Consider the following 26866-nt stretch of genomic DNA (forward strand, 5'->3'; position numbering starts at 1 on the left):
ACCTGAGTTGAGTTCCGAGAACTCATATAAGATGGCACACGACTCCCTCTAAGTCCAGCTCCAGGGGCTCTGCCACCTCTGGCCCCTTCAGACACCTGCATCCATGTGCACACACCCACACACAGACACATATGCATAGTTCTTTAAAATCTAACATCTTTAGAAAGTATGTGCTCCAATACATGTTTCATGGTTTTCAGCCATGTGATTAAAAGACAATGAAAACAAGAGGACCACCAGGAACCGGATACTGGTATCTGAAACATTACCGTACAGTGGTATTTAGTCATCACTTTCTGACTCTTACGAAGGTTCTTTTACTGTCATGATCTTAAAATGTGTGAAATATATGTTTGCTATTATTATCATAACTGTCATCATCATTTACTGAGACTACAGACATATCCAGAGTTTATGCCCTCTCAAGAAAATGTGAAGCCCAGATTTTCTGTCCCAAGCCATTCGTGGTGTTCTCCTGAAGACAGCATCTTTGGAAAGGTTCACTTGCGGGCACATTCACTGCCTAGATCTCACCGGCCAGCACTGAGTCTCAGGCATGATCCCCAGATACTCACACTCATGTTGTTCGTAGGGTGGGTAGCTCAGGCGGACAGAGATCAGAATCAGGAAGATAAAGAGAGGCCAGGCCACTTCCAGTAACAGCTGACACTGAACAAAAACAAAACACAATAGCATAAATTTTAAAAGGTAACATGGTAGCCAACTGTTAATTGGATTCTAAGAAATCCAGCAATTGACTGACTTCTTGCCTTCTATCCCTCCATCTCTGAGCTTTAGTCACATTGAATTGTGTGATACCCTGTAACCTCCCGTCCCATACCCATCTTAAGGCAGGAAAAAAAAAAATTCCTGCCTGCTTCTTCAGGCTCTCTTCTACCCAGTCTTCAACTCTAAACCAATACACTTTCATCCTGAGCTAGGAAGCCCTTCCTGTGCCCACACACCCAGAAACCTGATCACATCTCCCCCAGCCCTGGAGATGATCTGTTTTAATCACTGGCTTCTGAACAGTGCCCTCAGCATTTCACTGAGCACTTTTCACTGTAGAATACATTCTTGTAAACTATGGTTTGTCATATTCCCTTCTATGAAGAGATCAGATAAGCCCTCTCAGGATGGCTGGTACTTAAAAGTGTTGGGGGCATTTGGGGTTAGTTTTTTGTTTGCTTGTTTGTTTTTTACCTCGTTTGTTTTTCCTAGTTTAAATACATACTCTCAATTTCCTAAGAACTTTGGTATAGCCTCACCCCAAGCCCATCTTTGAATCTTTGGAAAGGAACTGAAAGTCCGTTTTTATGCTTTCATATGTTCCTTCAACTTTCCATAACAAAGCCCTGCCAACACTAACTATAAAGAGCAGTTTACACCAACAGCACATCACGACAGAAAAAGGCACGAGCCACAGAAGAGCCACAGTTCTCCGGAAGAACCGTGATGAAAATGGGTCCCTAAGAACAAGAACTAATCTTACTAAAGATGCCTGTAAATAATACCAAATGACACTCGGCCCTCTCTCTTGCTCTTCACAGAAGATGCCATATTCGCTACTCCTTTGGGTGAGGCTGACAGACATGGATCATGACACTTTTATTTGCTAATTACACCTCAGTAAACTGGATGGGTGTGGGTGCAGGGTCATGACTTTCTACCAGAGAACACAGCCTGGATTCCTTGAACACTGAAAATAGCTTTTGTACCAACAAGGCCGGTGCATCTGAGTGCCCAGATGCGTGATACCTTTATCAGCACTTGGCACAGCAGAACTGTGTTTACATAAGCACTTCTCCCCTCTGTCACCATATTCTCACTAAGCCTGCAACATGGTCAGGGCTAAACATCGTAAGCATTTACTGGGTAAGAGAGCAAACTGAAGTTTATAAAACCAGAAAGACGAAAAAAAAAAAAAAAAAAAAAAAAAAAAACAGCAGATCCCTCTGGGAAACCAGTCTGGCAATATGCATTCAAAAGGCATGTTTACACCCTTTGACCAAATAACATTCCTGGGAACTCATCCGAAGAAGCAAAGTTTTCAATAACAAAAAAATAAAAAATAAAAAATCTCAAAAAGTTGTGTACATGAATGGTGAATATATTCACTCACTGAAATGCTATGACTGTAAAGTATTTTAAACAAATAACTTAATTGTACATCAAAGGATAAACGGTTACATTAATGTACATCTAATGGGCAATACATTACTTGGTCATTATAGCAATGTTTATGAAACATAGATATCACTAACCAAGAAACAGTACCCAGGACCCAATGCATTCTAAGCCTGAAGCTTTATAAAACCATTCTCACATTATTTAGCAAACATAGAAATAAAGCTTTTTATAATGGCATGACTATAAACGAATTAAGGAAGAATAATGAACCCTGAAAAATGTAGAATTAAACAGAGTGTAGACAAGCAGTCACTTATCCCCAAGGCTCCGAAGTCACTATTTCAACTAACAGGATAAACAGAAGCTACCATTTATGGAGAGCCCAATATGTTCTAGGCTCGTTTATACAGTTCACTTCCTTTAATCCTCACAACAGCGGTGGGAGTGGAACCACTGTTCCATATTACACAGAAAAGTCCACCACCTAAGGAAAAGAGAGTCACAGAACTGGTCAGCAGCAGACTGAGGGCAGCAGCAGGTTGCACGTGACCCCCAGAGGTCGCATAAAGTTCTATCTGATAGTGGCAGGCATCCCCAGTAGGAAACAATACATTCTCCCCACACGGTGTGGATTAAAACTGTCTACAGGTCCCACAGACACAAGAGGAACTAGCACCCTGTAGAGAGTTTACAATTATAGCTAATACTGATCATCTATCACACACTTAGGGACTTTTGTGTCTCTTGTCCCCAATAGTTAGTTCACAGTGACCCTGTCATAGACTGCAATGATACCATTAAGGGAAGAATGGAGGGTAAGACAACTCATGAGCCCCTGAAGCCCAAAATTTTGTAAATTTGTGTAAATTTTGTAAATTTACACAAATTTTGTAAATCTAAATCTGTGCAAACCAGGCTGCCTCTTACACAGCTATGCTGGAGAGACGTATCTTCTAACATGTCACATGCCTTTAGGTGGAGGCTAGCACTGGCCAGCCCCACAGGGCACAGAGCTGACCCAATAAAGCAAGCCTTGTGTTTCTGGATACCTCTGCAGCCCCACACTTAGGACCTACAAAGGAGCAGGTAGTCAGATTATGCTGATGAACAAAAAGAATGAATGGATTGTACCCACAATTCTGGCAGCAAAGCACATACACACACACAAAATCTTATACATCATTTTCAAGAGGTGAAGCCAATGCATAGAACCAGATCAGGGAAAGAGATACGAAGTAAACTGACAATGACAAATATGACAGCCAACACACACAGACACACAAACACACACACACACACACACACACACACACACACCCCTTTCATGGACAGACAACCAAATTCAGACTATTACTATAATACTCACTTTACATATGAGGACTTGGGCTGATTAATAAACTGCCCAAGGATATTGGTGTATGAGAGCTTAGATTCACAGCCAGTCTAACTTAAGGGCCTCTTCTGTTAGACACCATGCACATCAATTTTCTTCAGCTCCTTTCCCTCACCATATACAGCATGTAGACTCCTGATCTTTCAAAGCCTCTACTGAGCTGAGCACTGATATGTCCGTACATATGTATGTGTGTATGAAGATTCTGCCCACATCACACGACAAAATTCACAGAGCTCATGAGAGATATTAATTTAATTATGCTTCTTTACCCTGTGCCTCCAAAAGTATTTCTGCTCCTCAACATCGAACCCACTCCTAAGCTCAGAGCTTTCGATGTATTTCTTTTCCACATACCCTCCCTCTAGAAATTAAACTTGACTTCTTTAGGAATGCTATTCCCCATAAAAGTCAGCTTTCTCCTCCATCTCTAACCTTACCATTTGTCCTAAGCATAAGGCTTGAATAAAACAGCTTAGGTGCAAAGGCTGTGCTTGTACCATTAGAAGCTCCTACAGGAAACTCTTAAGAGTGTTTCGTGGGTATACCAACTCTATACCTTCCCGTCATAGAGTGACAGTGGCAGGGAGTGCTGGTTTCAAGAAGTGACTGTCTTCAAAGTCACAGCTGCCCCAGGGACCCCACAGCACACTCTGTTATCTCTCCTCCTAACTCTCCGTCTCTAACCTGGGGATCAGGGACAGATCTCTCAGGGCTTCTCAACAAGGTGCCTTTGGCTTTGGGGGTGCAGATACTTGTTATAGGATTTTCTCCTACAAACTATGTTGTATTTAGCAGCAAACCGGCTCTCCATCTCTAGATCCCAGCAGCACAAGCACAGGCACAGCCAAGATTGGGCCAACCAAAAGTCCCAGCATGGAGGAAGGACCTTGCCCTCGGTTGGGAGCTGATGCCATGAAGTTGTGAGGAACAAGCTCAGCAGGACTGCGGTCACCATGATGAGATTCCATAAGCACCAAATCATTTTTGCCTTTTCATTTAGGACTGTGCCAAGCCACACACACTGCAGATGCTCACTGTCCACGCGGGTACTCGTGTCTAGCTTTTGCCGAAGCTGATACACCACAGGGCACCAACTGCATGAGTGCGTCTAGCTACCCAGCCTAAGGATACAGCGGTGGCATTCTCAACCTTCAAGATTTAGCCTTCTTAATTCAAGGTTGGGGTGCTCCGAGTGCTGTGTTTAAAGAACACAGAAAAAAAAATCCATGGAATAAAGTTTGGCGCTGGGAAAAAGATCTTCTGAATAACAGTAGTCAAAAGAAAAAGATGATTGTGCTTGAAAAAAAAGAAGTGATTGCTTCTTAACGCAGAGCTGAAGACGGCTGAGACTGCTGATGGGTCATGGACAGGAACCAGAGACTAGACACTGGGAAACAAAGAGGAAAACATGCTTTCTGTCTACAGCATGTCACTGATCTAGGAAACATGGCAGAATTAACCGAAATAAACGGAAAATGTGGTAACTTGATCAAACCCAAGGGAAAGCCTTCTAACAACAGCGTTGTATACCCCTTTAATAATCAGCCACGTTAATGCAGTGTGAAGCAAAAATCATTACTGACAGTGAGAACATACATTTTTTAAAAAAAAATGTAGATAATGGCTGAATGTGTTCAAAAAGGACGGTAGGACAAGGAGATCCCCCAACACCAGACTGCTTACCAAAGGAAGACCTGTGTGCTCTGGTAACACCAGGTAACCCAACTCTATGGTCACTAACCACTGTCCACTGGACTGGATTGAGAAACTGGGCAAGGAAGAGACCCTCTAAATGCAGGCAGCATCACCATGGTCTGGGGTTTCATGCTGAATAAAAAAGGGGGAAACATTCATCTCTTGCAGCTTCCTGATGGCGGATGATGCAGTATGATCACCTCACACTCTATGATACTTTCTCTGCTATGATGGGCTGTACCCTCAAACTGCAAGCCACATTAATCCCTTCCTCCCTAAGTCACTTCTTGTCAGGTATCTGAGGAATTACTCAGCAATGAGAAAACTTATACAGCAACGAACACTCCTCAAATAACCAAATGAAAGAATATTTCCCTACATGGGTAAGGTGTTATAAATGTCCCAAAAATAAGTAGGAAAGGAATCGCCGTTTAACAACGTCTATACGCATGGTGGGATATGAAAATACAGAATTAACTTCAGATCTGTCCCTAATACCACGGACTTCATTATATGTGGAAAAACCTGAAGTGAAATCATAAAAATCAAATCAATTCAAAGCCAGAGGAAAGTACATTTATAAACCAAGTCTATCCCACAGAACTCTGAAGCCTGATGCAGAAACACTCAGAACCCTCATAATGACTGTTAAAACTGGTTCTAACTTTTGGGAGGTCATCTGGACACACACTTCACGGGTCACTTCACGTTAGCCCAAGCATTTCCACTCCTGAGATCCTGGGTCTAAGGAGATAACGAAAGAAAAGGCTATATGAATAAAATCCTCAGAGGATTTCATTTGAAACAGCAAACACTAGGTGAAAACTAAGTGCTGTCAATAGCGTTTGAGCTTAACTGCACTGTCAACTCCACGCACAGCTCTCTGGGACGCCAATGGCATCATTCCACAATATCCTGACAGCCAGAAGGTCCAACATCCTCTTATTTATTTATTTATTTTATTATGTATACAGTGTTCTGTCTGTGTGTACACTTGCAGGCCAGAAAGGGGCACCAGATCTCATTATAGATGGTTGTGAGCCACCATGTGGTTGTTGGGAACTGAACTCAGGACCTTTGGAAGAGCAGCCAGTGCTCTTAACCTCTGAGCCATCTCTCCAGGCCCCAACACAGCCTTACTAACGTACCAATGATACGTTTTTTACATCTGTGAAACAGTTTCCACAGAATTATTGTGAAAATGATGGCATAATAGACATAAAAGTACTTTCGAAGCTCTTGAGTACAGGCTACACATCAGAAATCATCACTATAGAGATAATTTACAAATATGAGAACATACAAGCTAAGCAATGCTACACAGAACACGGAGCATTAGTTGTTATGTGTGTGTACAGAATGACAAATGCTTCCTGGTATTCCCAACGCTCAAGTTGCCTCAATATCAACACCCAGAAGATGAGCCCTGTTCGTCATACCGTGTCCACCTGAAGTGCTCATTTCTGGTACAAAATTAACCTCAACTATTCTTCCATAACTGGATGATCAGGCACTGTGTGTCCTCTCCCCTCATCTCTGGCCACTCTTCCTTCACTGAGCAAGCGCCCCTGGCTTCTCTCTGTTCCTCAAGACAGAATCACATTCCTGCCCTCTCTCTAAGTGCAGAATATAGTGCCGCGCTCTGAGCTCCTGATCTTTGCACGCTAACACCACCGCTTCCATTCTGGGGGTCTAGGCTTGAATGCTACGACCTCCCATTCTAAACGAAGTTCCTACCCACACCTGAGCACCACAGTTCATTGCTCTACTTGTAATTCTTACACGTCGTAAAGACGTTTTTATTTGTGTGCTGATAAAGTTTCACATCCTCTTGCCCTGAAACAGGAGCACAGCATGTCTGGCTTGTCACTACATACCCAGCAAATCTCCCACAAGTAATGACTGCTCAGCAAACACTGATTTTAGTGAAACAACAAACAGTGACTTGTCCTAGCTTTCTTCATCTATAGAACAGGAAACCAATGTTCTGGAGAACACTGAGGCACAGGTCAGGCCAAGCCGGGGTTACTGAGCCAGGACTAAGGACAGAGCAGAAATGTCCTTGAAACTAGGAACAGGAAAGGGAAGGGAAGTGCCCACATACTCTGTGAACTTTTCTAACTGCTCAGGAAGGAAGAGTTCTATGTTTTCATGTGTGTCCCTTTTCATTCCAGACTGTCCCATGAGTAGTACTCCAAGTAAATTAAAAGTGAGAATTTGCTGTTTCTCTTAAAGGCAAAGATAAGAGTCCATTTGGCTGTGTCACTCTGTCCCTTCGGTTTCGTGGAGACCTTGGCCTCTGGATCAAACCCAAAGCCAGAGGAAGAGCCTGATATCCTGAAGTCCACCACCCCCTTTCCTGTCCCACACACTGTTTGTATAGAATAACTGTTGCCCACACACAATCTAGCTAGTACTTTGGACCCAAACTGAGCTTTGTACCCTTTTGCAACTCAATTCAATGTATTCTTTGCCCAAGTGAAACACTGGAAAACTAACTCTGGTTGATGGACCCCATGAGTGTGCACAAAGAGGGTCTATAATAGTCATCTGCAACCAAGGACACCAGGGCAAAGCTGCCTTTATTTGGGATTGCGCTGGGGTTCACTGCTCAGCTTCAGGCTGCCAGATACTCTTTCTATTCCTCCTCAGTGCTCCAAGACTTTCAAATAAGAGACCAGCAACCCATTTACCATTCACCGGGCAAGTTCTTCGTCGGCATGTCACAGTGCCAAGCTCTGTCCTGGGTTCTGTGTCATGGGTACAGATGCCCTCAGGAACAGGGGAACTTGCAATGAGTTTCCAAGCACTGTGGCTATCCAGGGGCTTCCAAGGTCTCTCCCTTCATAATGGGCAGGACAGTTCTGCCTCTGTGAGTCAAGAAAGTGGCACACAAGTTCCCATCCCTAAACAACATCATAGCCAGGTAGACCAGCAGAAGCTACACATTCTCAGCCATTGCTGAGGATAAAGCAAATGCTACGTTAAGACGCCTGGCCTGTGAGGACACCAGGAGATGGAGTCTGGTGCTACCTTCAGGACTGACCCTGTGCCCATCAGAGTCCAGCTCCATCAACTGTACAGAGGCTCGCCAGATCTTGGCAGCACCCGCTCTGCTGATCTAAGTATCTGTGGCCTAAAATGAACTGCTTTTCTTCCTGATTCCTCAAAATGGATTTACTTTAGAAATCAGGAAGGGAGGTGACTCAGACATGGTAAGCAGTGGTGCAGTATCTTACAAAGGCCATCTGTGTCTGAGGACCGTGCCCCTACTTTCTACGTCAACAAGAACTCTTCTGTCAATTGCCTTAGACTACATCTGCCTATCTTTCTAATCCTAATACTTTTAAATGCATAAGCATAAGGCAAATTCAGCCTTGAGCAAGAAGCAACAAGCTCAAAGCTAACAAAGACTGGCTCAGGGTAGATGACCTACAGTACATCTTGTGTTCCTGGACGGTATGCTCCTGACTCCTTCTTGCCTGGCCACAGAAACCCATTCCCTATCACTTCCTCCTCCCTCAAGCTTGACACTGTGATGCACCTATAAAATACTGGGAAAGGGAACAGCCACTGAGAACCAGAGTAAGGAGGCCCCAGCCTCTGGCCCCAGATCAGCTTCTGCTTGACGAATCTAGAGGATCTCTTCTACACTTTGTGTTGATGTTTGGAACAGGCTCCCTCGAGGCCAACTTTTCACTGCTAAAGTGATTTTTTTTTCCCCCTATGACTCACTAATGAAACCATCAAGGCAGAGACAATTTCCTACCAGGTAGGAAACTGACATATGGAGGAAGGGCAGGCAAAGCATAAAGGCAAATGTAACAGACTTAGGAACATCAAGACCTAGGGACAACTGCAAGGTGCAGGAAGCTAGCTAAGGAAAAAGTCAGAGCCTGGCATGGTGGTGCAATCCCAGCTCTGAGGTAGGCAGAGCCAGCCAGATCTCTGTAAGTTCGAGGCCAGCCTGGTCTCCAAAGTGACTCCAGAACAGCCAAGGCTACAAAGAGAAACCCTGTCTCAAAAAAATAAAAAAACAAAAAAAGGAGAGAAAAGTCAGAAATGTCTAGATTTTTGATAGAGAATTTTTAAAAATGACACCATTGAAAGGTGATGAGGTTGGGTATGGTGCTATACAACTGTAATCCCGGCACTAGGAAAGAGAAGCCAGGAGGGAGGATCAGGACTTCGAAGGCAGTCTGGGCTACATGGTGAGTTCCAGGTCAGCCTGGATGCCTGCAACCTGGTCTCAAAAAGCCCAATAAGTAAACAGCAGGCTAACCCAGCAGTTGCTGGTCTAACATACTTTAGCACATGGCTGCTAGCATCATGCTATCTGCAGTCAAACTCCAGCAGTGCAGACCTTTGGGAAACCCTTTAGCCTCTCTACCTCTCTCTACTATACTGTTACCTGTACCCTAAAGAGAAGCACTACCTCGTGGGATTTAGAAACAACTAATACAACTAATAACCCACTTTGTTGGCTGTTTGGTTCAGTGGCAGAACTCTGGCCTAGCAGGTGCAAGGCCCTGTAGTCAAGCAGCAGCAATTATAAAATAAAATAAATATATAGATAACACACTAGCTCATAGAAGCACATCTGAAATATCTTCTGCTATTATAATATGGTCATGCGCCCTGTACTTTGCTATTATTACTAATGAGAAAGGATATATAGATTCTAGTCATTGTTCTCATTAGTGACCTTGAATTCAAGTTCCTCATTTGTAACATGAAAAGCTGAACACATTTCTAAAACTAGAAGCTCTCTCTCTCTTTCTCTCATGTGTGTGCTCACATGAGCATTCCCAGGATTATACTTGGGTTTTTCCATGAAGATGTTAAACTTTCTGTGTTTCCATTTCAATGATCGTCTGAAAAAATTCTGGTACACCTATCTGGATCTACTTACATTAGCCTAAATTATGCCACAAGCCATCAAAGCTCCAGTTTATATTAGTGTGTTCAACTGTATGACTGTAACATCCTCCTGATGGGATTGGACTAAAGGAAAGCCAAGTGATATTAGTGAACGTTGCCCAAATAGAAACACAGATGAAGAACGACATCATTAGCACAAAGTAATACAGACTGTCCAAATTCAAAATGGCCAGTATTACATCATCTACCACTATATTTCACATGGCCACTTGCATATAATCTGGATTTCAGTTAAACAAAGTCAATTTTCTTACTATGCTTCAGGTGATACTTTAAATTGCAATGTTTTTTTTTTTTTTCAGTTTTGTTTGTATTTGATTTGTAAATCTGTATAGGACCTATGGTTTTATCATCAGGGTTTAGATCTATTTTTACTTTTATACTCAATTCACTTTATAATATAAACATCAGTAAACAAGAAGGTACCTTCATATATTCTCTTAAAGAAGATCTGTAAGTGCTATTACACTTCAAGAAACACTAAATTAAACTCTCTTCAAGGTTCACTAAAGGTGTTTGAGTTGCAAAAGATTATTTTGGTTACACGCAGTTGAACTTCATTGAGACAGCCACATGGAGATGCAGGGCTGGAATCCAAGAAGAGTGCAAGACAGGAAACAGGTTTAGAAGTGACCTACAGAGACATATAGCTAAGCCAAAAGGGCAGGAAGAGAAGACTCAGAAGGAATGGTCAGAGATAAAGGAACCACATGAAAGGCTGACCTAAGCCTCAGAGAGCTCACCTTGCACTAGAGACGCATCTTCCTCCATGGAAAAACAACATTCACCTATGAAGTCATGGCGGGCTTGCTGGATTACTCAAAGATATACTGGCCCACATCAGAAGTGGGTGGCTTAGGTATGTCCACAGAAATGACAAGTCTCACTTACCATAATCTTCCAGGCTCTTGTCAAAGCTGAGGAAGGCAATTCCCGCCTAATACTCAGATTGCCAGGGACATATCAAAGACCTGCTTCATCGCCTCACTTCACAGAAATGCTGAGGCCCACAGGGTGCTTGTGGGTGGCTCCAGGTAGCTACCAGAACTTCAGTGAAAGGAGGTAATGGGATGATGGGGGTCATTTTCTGCCAGATTGCAGAAATAAGAATCCATGCCCAGGAACTAGCACAAACCCAAGCTATCGTTTATGCCTGACTGAACACATTCCCTCCTTGCCAAGCCATGGGACCACATCAGAGCCACACAGGCCTGTGTCCACAAGTGCCTGTGTCCACAAGTGCCAGACTCATTTAATGATCACCAAGTGGAAACCAGGAACACACCCTTCCCTCCCTCCTCCAACCTCTGGCACAGCTCTACCGGAGAAAGCAAGCAAGAACCCTACAGAGAAACCCATGCTTACTGTTTGCCTTCTTCGAAATGTCAGGTTCTTCCACAGCAGCAGCCTCAACTGAGGCCAACAAGCCATGTTACCTCTGCCAGCACCCACAGCCACTAGAGTGTGTGGCTCGGAAGTCCTGGATGAAGCGGCCGGAGCACACAGTGACGCTGTGGCTGGTCATTAACTGAAAGATAAAGCAAGAGGAGAGAGAGCTGTCAATCACTGTTTGAAGACCTATGCCAAGAAGAGCTGTGGCTCCAGCCCTCTCACCAGACACCTCCAACACCCTGGCTGCTCGTCAAAGGGTCATGAGTCGTGGACTGCCAATCTTCACAATTTCCAGCAGACAGAGCTTCCGGGAGGCTTACTGGCTCTAGGCTGGAAGCTAGATGCAACGGTCCTTATCACTGGAACACCACTGATGTGATCATTTAAGGATAAAAAATGCATGTGTGACAACAGATTTGAGAGAGCAACTTTCCCTGGCCAAAACTGAGGTTAGAAATGGCCTCCTGGAATCCCAGGGGCCTGCCTCCATCCCCTAGAAATACATGTATCCTACCAGGAAATGTCAGCAGCATTTATAAACCCTCCCTCAAGCCTGGAGCGACCTGTGCTATTCCCTAACATTCCCGACAGACAGTTTTCATCTGGCCACAAAGCTGAGTCCTTGGAGTGATAAATGGCATCATTAGCAAGGCAGTTTTCCCAGGTGGAAAGGTGAGGATTGTCTTAGATGATTGGGAGTAACCATCAAAGAAATGCCACCAACACCTGGCTCCCAGGTGATAGGGACAAATCTAGTGTTGTGTCTCTGCGGAAAGCAAACAGTATCCCACAGAGAAGAGAGCCTGCCTGGTTTGAGCACTGCACGGCATCTGCCAAAGTGGCAGACTCCTACAGTTGGGACTTTCGCAGCACACTTCTGGCCTCGCTCTATCCGCACCTGAGCACATGGCCACTTTACTCCTATCCCAGGTGTCAAAAAGGTCTCCCCGAAGAGCCATTTCGCCATCCTTGGGCTTTTCATGAACACACTGTACAACAGTCCTTGTGTCCTCGTTACCCAGTACCCAGCTGTATTTATTCAATGCTGGAAAAATTCCAAAGAATTCAGCTAAACGTGCTAAGGAATAAAAGGAAATTGAGAACTGCTGGGAAAAAGAGGGACCCACAGGTTATTAAAGCTGGGATCTGTCAACAGTTGATAGTCACCAATTTTCAGCAGAAACCATTGTTAGTAATGATTCTTAATGACTGCGGCTTCTAGCACCTATGCTTTCTATTGTATAAAGGCATAAAATGCTAACAGACAAAACCAAAAGCTGAAATGGAAACCCCCAATCTTAATAATGCAGACAAGGTTTCTGAAGGACCAAATATATCAGGGCACAGGGGTCTTTCTTTCATGAGACTGTTTCTTCTGATGGGATTTTAGTTCCCTGTGATACCCCTTCTTCTCCCTAATACACGTGGACTGAGATTAAAAATTTTTAGGAAAGAAGGAAGGAAAAAAAAAAAAAACATTACATGGAGAAACCATCATGTCCCGAAAAATGGATGCCCCATAATGGTTAATTCTAATTCATTTATTAGTGATAGGATAAATCGGAAATTCTGTTAAACTCCAAAGCCTTCTTCTTTATTACAGCTCAGCAAACCCAGAAAGGGCACAGACTACTACTCATAGCTCCTCACTGCAAAAAGACTTTGTAGGCCAATACCCAAAGGAAGACCTAGCCAGTACCACTTGGCTGGCAGTTCTCTGCTGAGAGAGGCCAACTGGACCCACAGCAATGACAAGCCAATGACCAAACTGTTTCTAAGTGACACTTAAAATACTAAAGTAAAGAATTACCTGGGATTTTCTCCTGTTAATGCCACTCTCCAGGTTTCACTTAACTGATTTATAGGGTACAGAAATTTTTTAGAGCCCCCTAGTAAAATGGCGGAAAAGTTGTAATACAATACACTGTAACAAAAAACGAAAACTGACCCCCAGTAGGCACTAGCCTGCCCCCCAATGACCAACTCTGTTCCCGGGACAAGATGTAAAGTCTCTGAACAACAAGCTCCTCATTCCAACAGGGGATGCTGGCATCTCCCTTATGTGGTACTCTAAGTATTAAACTAAGGTGATAGAAAAAAGTTAAGAATGCAAGATGTAATGCAAATGCCAAAGAAACCCAGGTTCCCATCAAAGTTTTACAGGTAACCCCCAGCAGGAAAATGGGTGTCTTATCTAAAGAGGACATTCTGTTATTTCTAGTTTCTGGGGGTAGGGGTTAAACTGGGAGGGGCAAGCTTTGAGTTAGAGCTGGTCTCTGGGGCAAAATCCATGTCTGGAATTGCTTCCTAATTCCTAAGCGGAGATGGTCAGTGACACAGAAGACAGTGCCCTGCACAACGCCCTTGAGAGGAGAGAACACAGCCTACACCGTGCCCTTGAGATGAGAGAAGAAAAACTGAGTTTTCTTGGAGAACATTTTCCTAGAGGTTAATGAGTTTCTGAGTCTCCAAAACCAGTTTCGGACTCCAGGCTCCCAGAGACACAGCAAGGATGTCATGAGGCTAGAGGAAAGGTTGTTCTCTGCCTGTGCATGCCGCATCACACAGGCGACATTCCAGCCCATTCCTCCTGCCTACCTCAGCACCTCCTGGACACCTGAATAAGTCTCACCCACGTCTTCATCTCAGAACCCAGAGATCAATGCCAATGGCCAACTTTACTCAAAGGGGGGTTGGGGTGTGGCCATGCCTGAGCCCTTCTACCCAGGTACCAAAAGCCAATGGGACATTTCCACATCAGTTTTCCAAGGAAGTGAGCACACAAACCTCAAACAGCACACGGGGGGTAAAGGCAATCCCGTGCGCTGGATTTCTCAATGTTTCGAAGTATAGCACGCTTGCTCCTGCCCTACACGAATTTCCAGGCAGTGGCTGGAAGGGATCCCACTTTAGAAAGCTTCGCCAAGTCATCAGGCTGCTCTTGTCTTGAGCCTGAATGACTACAGATGCAACTCCAACTGGCTTCTTCGGCTCCAACCTCGCCATTCTCCTCCCTTGGACACACAGCACCGGAAATATCTGACTAAATCAAATATGTACATATGGCACTTGCCTACCCTTCACCTGCTTCCTATCACCCTGGATGGAGTCCTCACCAAGGTTTACTCAACCTCCCTGGTGGGTCTCCAGCTACTGCCACCTCCCCTCATTTATTCGGCCATTCCCTGGAGGGTTCATGGGCTAGGAACATGCTACATGGACTTCATTGCGACAGTACTTTCTCCAGAACTGTGAGCCTACCTATCTCCTCCACAATTCTGCGCCTCCACAGGGTTGCTACCAGCTCAGGAATCCTTCCTGATCACCCCCCTACCCACACCTGAATGAGTTTTTCTTCAGTGCTTTCTCTTGCAGAGTCTGTCCCCTTCTGAGTCAGGACAGTGGTATTCCTGGTTCCTTCATCTCTGCTATCTCTGGTGAGCAAATAAATCAGTATTGGCTTGTTGGAAGCACTCAGGGGACATGGCCTCAATTAATATTTTAAAAGATGGCCATGAAAAACAGGGTGGCAGAATTCAAGGGTGGTGGCATTCTTGGGCCTGTGGTAACTGATTTCTCAAGCTTGATTAACTGATTCAGGCAATCTGTCCCCAGGGAGGGAGCTCTGTGTTCAGTTGCTTCTGGGGCATGCTCAAGACAGTCACAAAGGACCACAGAGCCTCCCTGGTGACTTCTCAGGCATCCTGGGAAACATAAGTGAATCTAAGTCTACTCCCCATAAACATCAGGTTTAGCTAAGGACCAAGTAGACCTCCCAAGACCACTGGGGCCACAGAATTGGCTTTCTATCAGGCTTTATACTCAAGTCCTCGGGTCAATCTCTGTGGTTCGCAGCAATGGTTCCACTTATCAATCTGATAATTTCCACATCCAAACCTTGATTTGTGCAAGATGGATCCGGACAAAAATGACTGTTCTAATCTTCCACCAATTTGTTTAGCAACTTTCATTCCAAATGCCAGTTGTTAGAATCTACAGAACACAAAAGTCTGCTAAAAAGTAACCTTCCTGAATATGCAACAATGCTTAAAACAGTGCTTATAGGGAAATGTAAATTGAAAACACAGTGAGATCTGACTTCACACACACTTAAATTTAAAAGCACTAACAAGCGTGTAGTGGAATCAAACTGAATACACTGACTTTAGAACCATAAAATGTAAAAGCCACTTTGGAAAAATGTGGGAGTTTCCTATGGAGTAATACATTTGATGATCCAACCATCTACCCTATCTTACTCCAAAGGAAGTGAGACCAAATGTCCACACAAAGACATATGCAAAAGTTTATAGAAGCCTTATACAGAAAAGCCAGTTGAAAACAACCAAATTTTCATCAGCAAGTAAATAAATGAAAGTGGAATATTGCTGAGCAACAAAAATGAGCCAATCACTGGCACACACAACAACACATAAAGATCTCAACAGCTGTACACTTAGAGAATTAATGCAGGCACAGAAGACAAGCACATACTATCTGATTGGATTTATAAGGACTATAAAAAAGTGAAACAACAAAGACTGAAACCAGGCCACTGGTTATCAGAGGTTATAGGTGGAAGAGACAGGGCCACAAATGTCAATACTGGGAAAATGGTTAGAGTCACACCATTGTGTCCTTCTACGAAAAATCCAACCACATACCTTTAGAGAGGTACATTTTACAGAATGTAAATCATACATCAATAAACCCAACAACAAACAATCTCTTTCTCTTATAATAACTAACATACCCCACAAATACAACCATGCTTTAGAAGATCAGTCATTACTTAGCAACTCTGTCAATCTACTCTGCCAGGCTCCCATTAACTACAACAAATGTTTAGTGGGCACCTATCACATTTCATGTGCAGAAGATTCAGGAGTGAATGAGAAAGGCATAGACCCCATTCTCAGGAGCACTCTAGCAGAGAAAGTGAGGGAACACAACATGGGAAGGAGGTTCCCTCTGATGAAACATCTCTAGAATAAAGTGAGAGGCTGGGCCAGCCTTATGCAGCCCACCAAGGGTCAGCCAGTATGATAAATTCGTTTCACTTTTCCCTAAAACAAACTGGAAAGCCAAGCAGACGCAAACACTAACAAAAGAAAGAGAAAAAGAGAGAGGAAGAAAAAGAGAAAGGGAGGGAGGGAGGGAGGAAGGAAGGAAGGAAGGAAGAAAGGAAGGAAGGAAGGAAGGGAGGGAGAGATAGAGGGAGGCATTTTGACATTTTGAACTTGACATACGTATTTCAAAGAGTGCTGAGACAAGAGAACTACCAAAAAGCAGAAGGAAGAAACACAATAAAAGGCAGAAGAATACAGCCCTGAGTTGGCATAGTCAACTCAGAAAAGCCAGAGCTCCTCCTGAGACCACCCCTACCCCCTACCCCAAGCACTCAGTCTGTTGAAGAACACGCAGGAGAGGAATGAGAGTGTGGACACACTGTTACTAGAAACCACTGGGCCATGGGAACAGGAGGTTGGGCCTGGCCTGTCCCTTCCTGCAAGAACACAGCCACGACTCCAGTGTTGAGCTCCATGAGAGTCACGCAACCCCTGACTGGCAATGTCTTAGCCAATGCCAATTTCCCAACAGCAGAAGTCCCCAAGCAGTGACCATGCCAAGTGTCACGTCTCACTGGGACTGAGAAGTTGGTCCTTCTGGACAGGAAAGGAGCGGGGGCTCCCAAGTTTGTGCTCCGTTTAATAGCTGTACTCTTAGACCAAGTGCCTGGGGATTTAGGAAAATCCCCATCATATTCTCCTGCAGTCTTACAGGCTGAGATGCTGAGGACCCTCAGAGGCAAATCACTTACCTACACTTAGGAGCTGGCACTCAGGTGGCTCTTAAACCACTTTTTTGAGAACAGTCACACGCCTCTTCCCACTTAGCGATTTCTCTTAAGACTCTGTTAATTCTTCTGAATGCATTTCTCTTACCGGTTCCATCTAAATAGTTCATAAACTTAGCATGCGCACTCAGCAACTAATTTTCATTTTTGGAAAGCAATGGTTATATGACAGGTATTCTCCCAAACTTTCAATAAATACATGCATATGTTTCTCTATGAATATCATAGAGAAACAGTGTAAACTCTGCTCTCTAAGACAAAATTTTATTTCCACAGTTAGTACAAACAGGATGTATGTTGACCATAACTGCAGGCATGCCTTAACACAACTGTCTGTAGACCTCCTTTTCTTAGAGGAGGTAAAATGGGCAAATAAAAACTGTGTAATCTGTGGTGCTTTGGATCCCTGAATGGTGAGACAGTAAAGCACAAGGCAGCAGGAAAGCCCAACTGTAGCAGATATGCAAAGGTGCTGAGCTCAACTGACTGTGTATTCACAACACACTCATGCAAGAACAAGAAGCATAGATGAGGCTCTGGCCTCGTCGCCAGAGGGTTGTGCAAGGTCTGAAGACAGCAGTATGAAACCTGTAAGTCCAAAAGCGTGCGTGTGCTTAAGAAAAGGTCTGCTCTCTAAGAGCCTCTCAGAGCCTAGGTCTGTGGATCCAGAGCCATGTTCAGGGAAAAGCCTAATGAGGTTACTAAAGGCCAAGAGACCCAGCTGGCACAGGCTCTCTGCACCCATGATTCAAGACCAGATGGGCTGCTGTGGAATGGGAGGGATTGTGAGACATCCTATAATTTCTCCGAGGCTCACCCACCAGCTTAATACATATGCCTGAAGCTAAGCTGGCTTCCTTGATGTAGCCTCCAGTCACAGGCTCACTACCTGCGACAGCCTGTGACTGTCCTCCAGTCACAGGCTCACTACCCAGAAGCCATCCTTGTTAGTGGTCCCTTAACGCAGCCCCTCCCAACACCTCCAACCATATCATAAACCTACAGTTCCCGTGGAACAGCCCTGACTTACAGAGACCTAAATTAAGATGGACCACAAGCTGGCGCCCAGATAACCCAGAAATGATGTTGCTACCTAAAGGTAATATTTTTAACACTAAAATTTGTGAAAACAAAAAGGTGCAAGAGGTCTTTAAGATAAAAAAAAAAAAAAAAAAAAAATCAACCTCAAAATTCACCCTGTCACTCCAGGAGAACCTCACTATTTCAGAAGAGGTTCTGCTAAGAACCACCCAGTTAAAAATACAGAAGCTGTGCGTGCTATTAAAGGCCAACAATTAAAACTAGGAAGGCAGGAGGGTTCAAAGTACCTAATGCATCGCACATACTTCCTGATGCATAACACTAAGATGATAAACAGCTGCACACATTTTTCCCAAACCTGGGACACATATCCAACTCCCAAGACAAAATTCTTTGCTCATGGCTTAATTCTCAAAACAGGAGCTATAAAATAAAAAGTAAAAATGAAAACTAAAAGCTGAAATAAGAAAGGATGAATGGTGTGGCAATCTCACCTTTGAGAAGCAATTCCTTGTTAAGCAATTCCTCGTGCTGTTGACAATTCTACAAGAACCCTAAAATTCTAAAGTTACTCCCGTCACGTTACTGATAGTTAGTCAATGACCCTATTTACCGCCCTCAGAGTTGAAGTGTTGCTTTCAGCTACATAAATGGCTTCGGGACTTTTTTAACCGCCTTAAAGCCAGGCTTTTCTGGAAGCAGGTATGTACTGAGCCCAAATCATTGTTTCTCTGTGGTAAAATTAGGGGAAAATTCTAACAAAATGCCAGAGATCAGCCCTCACCTCCCACTGATTTCGACTAAACAAATACAGAGCAAACTTCCAAGGAAGAATTTAGCAAATATTGCAAGTATTTGCTTATTCCCCGGTCAGAGGGATGTAGCACGTAAGAAAATAAACTTTCTTTTAGTCAGGAAATCAACCTATCAGCATGACTGACTCAGCATAAGGAGAAATGTAAAAAAAAAAAAAAAAAAAAAAAAGTTCTCAACTGTGATCGTGACTCTAGCATAAGCGGGACTTCAGCAAGAGACCATTGCATTCCTTTCCCCTGACCTACACGCTGCCTGCAGACACTGATTTGCAGACAAACGTGACTGGACAATGCTCCCTGTTGTTCTAAGATGGTTTTCCAAGAACATCTTGGGAGAGGTGGTCCAGTGGCGTATTAGTAGCAATCACAGTCTCTGAAGGATGCTCTCATGCGGCACCCTAAAAAAGGCGCTGGGAGGGGTGGGGGAGAGGATAGTCACTGACTCTGGCACCCTAAAGACTGCAGCCCTGCAGCCTCAGCGTAAAACAGAGCTAGCAACCTATGCAAAACTTTTATCTAGCTCCCGGAAGAAAGCGAGCCCAGTACATATTGTTATTGTAATGTAAAGACGAGTGCTACCCACTTCACAGAGTGAAGCTTTCATCCAGGGCGGGGCTGGGTGTGGCAGGCAATTAACGGAATCTCTCTCTCCTCTTTTGGTCCACAAGGAGAATACCATTTCCTTTAAGGACTCTCCAGAGCCCACTGGAGCACTCTCCAGTTCCCAGAGCACTGAGTGAAATGAAACTTACCTTGGTGTCCCTGATGGCACTGCAGGATACCAAGGTTTTGCCATAAAATCCCTTTCCGGGGTGTCTCTACTATCTCCACATGGTCCCATCATTCAGTTATTTTTCTAGAGCCAACAGCTACTTTCCAGTAGGTCTCACTTGGGTACCGCCTACAGCTTCCTCTGTCCCATTTCTTCTAGCCTCTACATTAATTTACCTTAGAAATCTGGGCTTCAATCCTGCATCTTTTTCAGATCTGCCCACACTCTTCTCCAGCTGACTGACCTACCAAGTGGGCCCTGCCAAATGATAAGGTGTTTTAATGGCCCTAAGCCACAACACTATTTCAAGCTAGGCTAAAAAAACAATAACAACAAAACCAAGTTCAAATGGGACAGCATTTCAGATGATTTTCCTTAATGGTGTCTCTCATTTGTTAGGAATTAAATTAGTCTCAAAAAAAAAAGCAATATGATTTTTTTTTTCTTTTGAGACAGGGTTTCTCTGTGTAATAGCCCTGGCTGTCCTGAACTGTAGACCAGGCTGTCCTGGAGCTCACAGAGATCCACCTGCCTTTGCCTCCCTCTGCTGGGATTAAATGTGTGCGACCCCACAGCCAATACAATCTTCAACTGACCAGGCTAAGGCTCATGTGAACATACCAACTGAAAAGGACACCTTCCCCGAGAGCTCACGCCAAAATATAAAACGTTCAGTACTGTTCAGGAGCCTTGAACTCTAAGCCCATGGGTTCAACACAAAGACGTACTTAACAAATCTTTCAATAGCCACAGACAGCTTTTTACCTCAACAGTTGACTGCCTTCACTCTTAGCAAACAGAGCTTTTTTGTCCAAGGTCAGCTTAGAGAGCAGATGACTGACACCAGGACCCTTCTGCAGACTGCCCTTTTACCAGCCGGCAACTAAAGTAAGACAAGCAGATGCCACGTGTCCCAAGCATGTCAGTTTCACTGCACAGCAAGCACCAGCTAACTAGACACGTAAGACTTTCATCAAGTTGCCAGCTCAGGCATGAGCATGGGTCCTTCTCTCCAGTTGGACACCTTCTCCACCAAAAGCCAAACAAGCTGCTTTGCTGGCTGCCAAGCTAGAAGAGGAGCAGAAAGAGGAGTAAGACTACAACTGATTCTCAAAAACAAAACTCTGAGGGTGTGTTCATTTTTAATTTTTTTGTATTGACAATGCAAACACTGTTATTTGAGGTTTGGGAGGATCCCATAAAAAGAAAATTCATCTCAACTGAACACAGTATTATCAAAATTCTATGCATACCTTTCTCCAGAAATGACTCTGTTATTAAGATTCCACAAATCAAATATTCAGAGTACCAAAGGAAAAATATTCAGGGGAAAATGGAACTAAACTACTGGGTGGGACTTCTGCTAGCTCCTTCAAACAAACAAACAAAACAACAACATCAACAAAAACCACTGTGATTTTTATGGCGCCACTTAAAAATTCACCCACTCCAGTCTCCAAGCAATGGAATTGGACGTACTAAGTGCATGCATCGGTGAGAGCCAGTGTCCCCAAATTGAGCTCTGTTTGAGGATAGAGTGCCCCATTGGTCTCTGAAGGCACATCTACTCACGCCACTCCTCAGCAGGGGAGAGCCACTCTCTGATTATGTGAAATGTGGCTCCAATGGCAAACCTGGAAAAAGGCATCGTTGCCATTAAATTTGCAAAGCCCATTAAGACTGACAACTGCTTATTAACACAACCTGACCAAAGGTTTTCTTTACTTTGAATTCAAGTTCTTATTACAACTACCACTATCATTAACTGGTTTTTGTTGTTGTTTTTTTAAATACACCCAGATTGATTCCATACCTGACTATTCAAATTCTTGGAAATAACACAGAAAACATTGTAGATTAAAGCATATACCTAAAAAGGTGTGAAAAACAGAAACTATGCAGAAGAGGCTACTGTACTTTTTAAAGTGTTTACACCTCTAAATCACTTAATGAGTTATTGCATGCCTATCCATAACAGTAAGTTGATACATAACTCAAAATATTTAACTGTGGAACATCACAGATGAGAACATAATCTCAAATCACAGCTGCCTCAGAAAGGGAAATGGAACTGGGCTAGGAGGACTGCTTGTTCTCGCGTCATCCAGCCTAAATAATTTAAACATGCACCAAAATTTATCAATGTACCACCGAGATGTTCATTGCAGTATCAGTTTCTAACACTTTTCTGAGAACATCCCATTTGTTTGAGTAGTTTTAAAACATAGGAAGCAAGCAGCACCCATCCCCTTAACTGACTTTTTCAAGTTAGTGTTTGTCAATTTCCCTATTACAGAGACTCATTGAGCATAAGGGGGAAACTGAGTCAAAGACCTCTTTTTTTTTTAGAGACACATGCATGACAGAGGAGACAAATGCTAATCACAACTTCGAAAGCTAAGTGCACGGCATGGTGACTTTTATGGTTCCAGAATGGACGGGAGCTATAGGTTCAGGCGTCTTGTGAGGGGGGACATTGCTTCTGTCAGGTCTAAAGGAAGCTTGCAAAGTCTAAAGAATTTTGTATTTCTTTTCCAAAATAGATTTTTCTTAAAGGATTTTTTTCCCCTCTTTGTTTTAGAGAGCAAATGTGACATTCCACCACTGCCAACAACAAACATACACTGTTTTTTGTTTTTTTGGGTGTTTTCACAGTTTGTGTATGACAAAATGCAGTGCAGCTGAAGACCTGCCTGTGAAAGCCATTTCATAGCTGAGACTTTCACTTTCCGACTTCTTGCATTTTTAAAATACACTGCTTGGCCCACTATCTGTAGGAAACTACTCTGAGGTCACTCACGACTCACAAATAATTGACTGAAACAAGAGTATCAGGTTCATTTAAAACCAAGGTTTGTTTTTGGTTTTTATTGAGAATTGAGCAAATGTTACTGTTCCGGGTTTTGCACTGCGTTGCAACCAAGGCCCCTTCCAGGAGAGAACTTGGCTTACCACCCCTGAGCAACAATGGAAATATAATACAAATTATAGTTTCTGATAAGAATGACAGCAAACGAAAACACAGAATTCCCTTTCACAGCATCTAAAATTGTACCAGTGATTCAATGTGCACAGTTCGGACCTCTGGAACTGAATTCGAGTCTCAAATCAGCCACTTGGAAAGCCAAAGACCCATTATAGCTTACCTTCTTACTTAATCTGTAGAATTGATGCAATGAATAAATTTGTTTTTAAGATTAATTTGTTTTCTGAGAAACACCTGAAACACCACTTGGCACAGAGTACCATGTAAGTGTTTATTAAGACACAAACATGTCTATAACTTTGGTATTCCAGATGTTTTCATTTGCATATGTAAAGGCGGTCTCCAATATTTTTAGTGCAAGCACACTCCCAGTACAACTAAATCAAGCAAGTATTAAGACTGGCCTTTTAAAACTTTATGTCAGAATAATAGGAACACTATATTTCCATTATTTATTTAACATCTAGACCATATACAAAAATGTATTTATACTTGAATGTTTTAGAAATGCCAAAGCAATATGCGTTTTTGATCATTTTCTAAAATCTCAGAAAGTTATTAATGTAAGAGTTTAAAGGAATGCCCATTTAATGATCTTAGAAATGAAAAATTAAAAAAAAAAAGCAAAGCTCTAACAATTAGAAATGCGCACACACAAGCATCCTGGTTGACAAGGTGGAAAAACCATGCCTAAAAAGAACAAATGTAAATATAAAACTACTCTGGCTCCTCCCCACACAGGTAAGACAGCACACAGCTGGGTTGCTGAGTTTCATTTATTTTTAATGTTTGCACCGGGGCTTCCATGAGAAGCAGTGGAAAACCAACAAAGCCCAACCATCCTTTCCAATTCCACACTAATTCATCATCTCCCACAAAACATGAGCAAGTTGCAAATGAAGGTGCGTCGGAGGTGGTCATGACACGCCTGCCCTTAGGTGCGGATAGAAATACTCTAAGGGCTGGATTTCAAACACGCATTTTCAGGAAGACAAGCATCACAGGCATCTGAACACCAGTCAGTCCAGAACAGACTTTTACAACGGGAACATGAATTACCCTATGGTAGCGTTTCTTGCTCCAAAAAAAGAGCCTATGAGCACTACATTGGCTGGAAATTTTCTTCCCTCTCCCCTCTGATTCAACTTGTTCTCACACAAGTAATAATCAGCTCTGTGCATCACCTCGTTTTTAAAAAAAAAACCTCTATTTTAATGACTTAGGACAGCACTGAGGAAAAAACACGCATACAAAAGAAACTGTAATTTATCTTTATTATTTTGTACACTATCAACTCAGAAATATTCTCTACACTGAATATGCTTTCTTTGATGTGGGAGAAGTTTTTGCAAAGATGGGAACAGCAATAAGGTGCTCTTGTGCTTGTAATTAGAATACAAAAAAAAAAAATGGGCTGAAAGAAATGGGCAGAGGAGAAAACAAGGACTTTTTAACTGGCAATACCTGGGCCTGGGTTCCAAGCTCTGACTATAAGAGAACTTCCAGGAGGGGTGTGTTTTCTACCTGGGAGGGAGGGGTCCGGGGGTCGAGGGGAGTCTCAGGTGTGCTTTAAGGACGTGGGGACGGAGCCATAGAAAGGAAGTTTTGTACTTTGGGTTTGTTTCTGCGGCGGTGGTACTAGAACCCTGAGTCCTGTACAAGCTAGACAAACACTCAAGCATAACCTACATCCCAAACCAAGAAGTTTTCCTTAAAAAAAAAAAAAAAAAAAATCAATCTGTCCTCTATTATACATTTATCCTGCCCACTCCCCTTGAGGGATGTCATTGAAAAGTCTTGTTTTGGTTTGTTTTTTAATGATGGTACCAGAGCAGCAAAAGAGGAAAACTGATTGTTTCTAGTGCCAGACACTTTTTCTCCTTAAAAAATGTTTAATAAGTATTTCTCTCCTTTCCGGTCGGTAAGTGCAGAAAAACAAGAAAAGGCACCTACTCATCAGTAGGCCTGTCATCAGCAAAGACCCTTACATGAGCCGTGCCTCATTTAGCAGCGGCCTGGGAGTCAGGAAACGCAAGGACAAAAAAAGAAAAGAAAAGAAAAAAACTAGACCGGTCTCTCAGCCCTCAGGACGACTCCTAGTTTGGAACCACCAGCTCCGACCAGATTCACAGTGAAGGGGAGTAACTCTTTCTCTTGCACCGCGCCATACCTAGGCCACCCGGCCAGGAGGCGCTGCGGGCCAGTCTCCAGGGGCCACCCGCAGGCCGCCCAGCCCCCACCCCCTGGCGGCGGAGCCCGGCCCAACACCCGAGTTCTGCGCCGCCCGCCGGGGTTACTCGCGGTCATTCGGCTGCACAGCCTCGTCCCAGCTTCTCTACCGGTGCCCGGCCCGAAGGCTCCCCAGGGGACAATCAGCAAAAAGCAAGAAGATGGACCAGGGGTGAGGGGAAATGAGCACCCCCGTTTCGGGTTTCTGCGGACTCTCCTGAGTTTTCTACCTTTAGAAGGAACAAAAGTCGTCTCCCACTTTGCGCCAGGGGCTGCAGCTCTCCAGGGTGCAGGAAGGCTTTGGGCAGGACCCCCGGGTGGAACAAAGCCCCGAGGCCTCGAGCTCGCAATAACACAAAAGATCACGTTTGGGACAATTCCTACCAGAGTTGTTTGGAAACAAGGACATGCCGCCCAGTCCTGGGGTGGGGATCACCAAGTCAGGGACCAACACAAACCAATTAAATAATGGAGTGGGGGCTCAGAGGTAACACTTGTAGGCGATTGCCAACCCGGAGCCAGACAATGGGAGACGCTTCCAGCGGATCCTCACCTCCCCACCCCTGTGGCTGCGCCCCTAGGACGACCGGGAACCCCGGCTCCTGCTGTGCTCGAGAGGCGGATCTCTGCGCCCAGAGATTCTCTCCCGGGTCTCCGGTTCAGGGAGACCCGGCTGCTGCAGTTCTGCGCCCCAGGGTCGCCACGGCCTGTCCAGGACATCCTCTCCCCGGTAATGCAGCCCCTGATCTATTTCCACCCCTAGAGCTAGAGAATATGGGGGTTGGAGGGGCAGAGACCCTGAAACGGAGAGCCTCCCAAGGCTTCCTTGGCCCCCAAACAAAATGCCCAAGTCACTGAAGGACCTCTTACCTGTTTTCCACTTTGCCGTGAGTGTTTGTTTTCCCCCAGCCCTGCACAAGCCCTTCCAGAAAAGGGAGAGAAAGTGGGGGGAAAAACAGGGAGCAGAGCAGCTCCCCAAGCCGGCTGTGGCTGCGCGGGTGCCGCGGCGACCCCTACCCAGCTTTGCACTGCGCCGTGGAGGGAGAAGTGGGCTCGGCCGGTCCCGGCCCGATCGCTCGCCCTCGGAATTGCTGGGTTTTGCCGCGACTAGTTCCTTTTATAGATTCGGCTGTGCCGAGCGCCGGGGTTACTACCGGTCAAACGCTGCTCTCTGCCTCTTCCCCCGCCCCCTTCCCGGCCTCTGTTTATGTAGTTCAGTCACTCAGCAGAAAGCACGTGGAGCCGGGGTCCGCCCCTTAAACGGGCGACAGTGCGCCGCTTTGGGCACCCAGGGCGCATGGTGCAAGCCTTGTGGGGCCCTCTTCCGTAGCCCCCGCCCTGACCTGCCTACCCCGGGCGGGCGGGAAACTCCAGGCTTGAGCTGTGTCTTGGTCTCCGCGTTCCCAGCAGCGGAGGTAATGGGAAAAATAAAAACAAAAAACAAACAAAAAAAAACCCGCTTCCTCTAAACTCTTGCTCTCTGCAATTGTTTGATTCTTTTTGGTTGTTTGGCTGGTTGTTTGGTTTTATTTTGGTTGGTTTTTGTTTTGGGGGTTGTTTGTTTGTTTGTTACATCTTGTTTTGTTTCTGTCTCCCCTTGTCAGTTTACACA

General features: G+C 44.3%; 1 protein-coding gene across 3 annotated transcripts in view; it reads right to left on the reverse strand.

Moving 5' to 3' along the window:
• The window catches only part of Abca1 (ATP binding cassette subfamily A member 1), a 117000-nt gene extending 90639 nt beyond the window's left edge, over positions 1–26361 (reverse strand). The window contains exons 1-3 of one of the 3 annotated variants that reach the window (XM_055605282.1): positions 26125–26361; positions 11528–11690; positions 576–669 (exon numbers count right to left, since the gene is read on the reverse strand). In XM_055605282.1, the coding sequence (XP_055461257.1) occupies positions 576–669; positions 11528–11593 (160 nt within the window). In that variant the 5' untranslated portion in view covers positions 11594–11690; positions 26125–26361. Of the gene's footprint in view, positions 1–575; positions 670–4210; positions 4233–11053; positions 11313–11527; positions 11691–26124 lie in introns of those variants that run through there. The other 2 variants (XM_055605283.1, XM_055605284.1) reach the window with 2 other exon arrangements.
• Between the last annotated feature and the right edge of the window lie 505 nt (positions 26362–26866).

Source organism: Psammomys obesus, unplaced genomic scaffold (genome assembly GCF_907164565.1).
Source record: "Psammomys obesus unplaced genomic scaffold, mPsaObe1.curated_primary_1811, whole genome shotgun sequence".
Classification (NCBI taxonomy): Eukaryota; Metazoa; Chordata; class Mammalia; order Rodentia; family Muridae; genus Psammomys; species Psammomys obesus.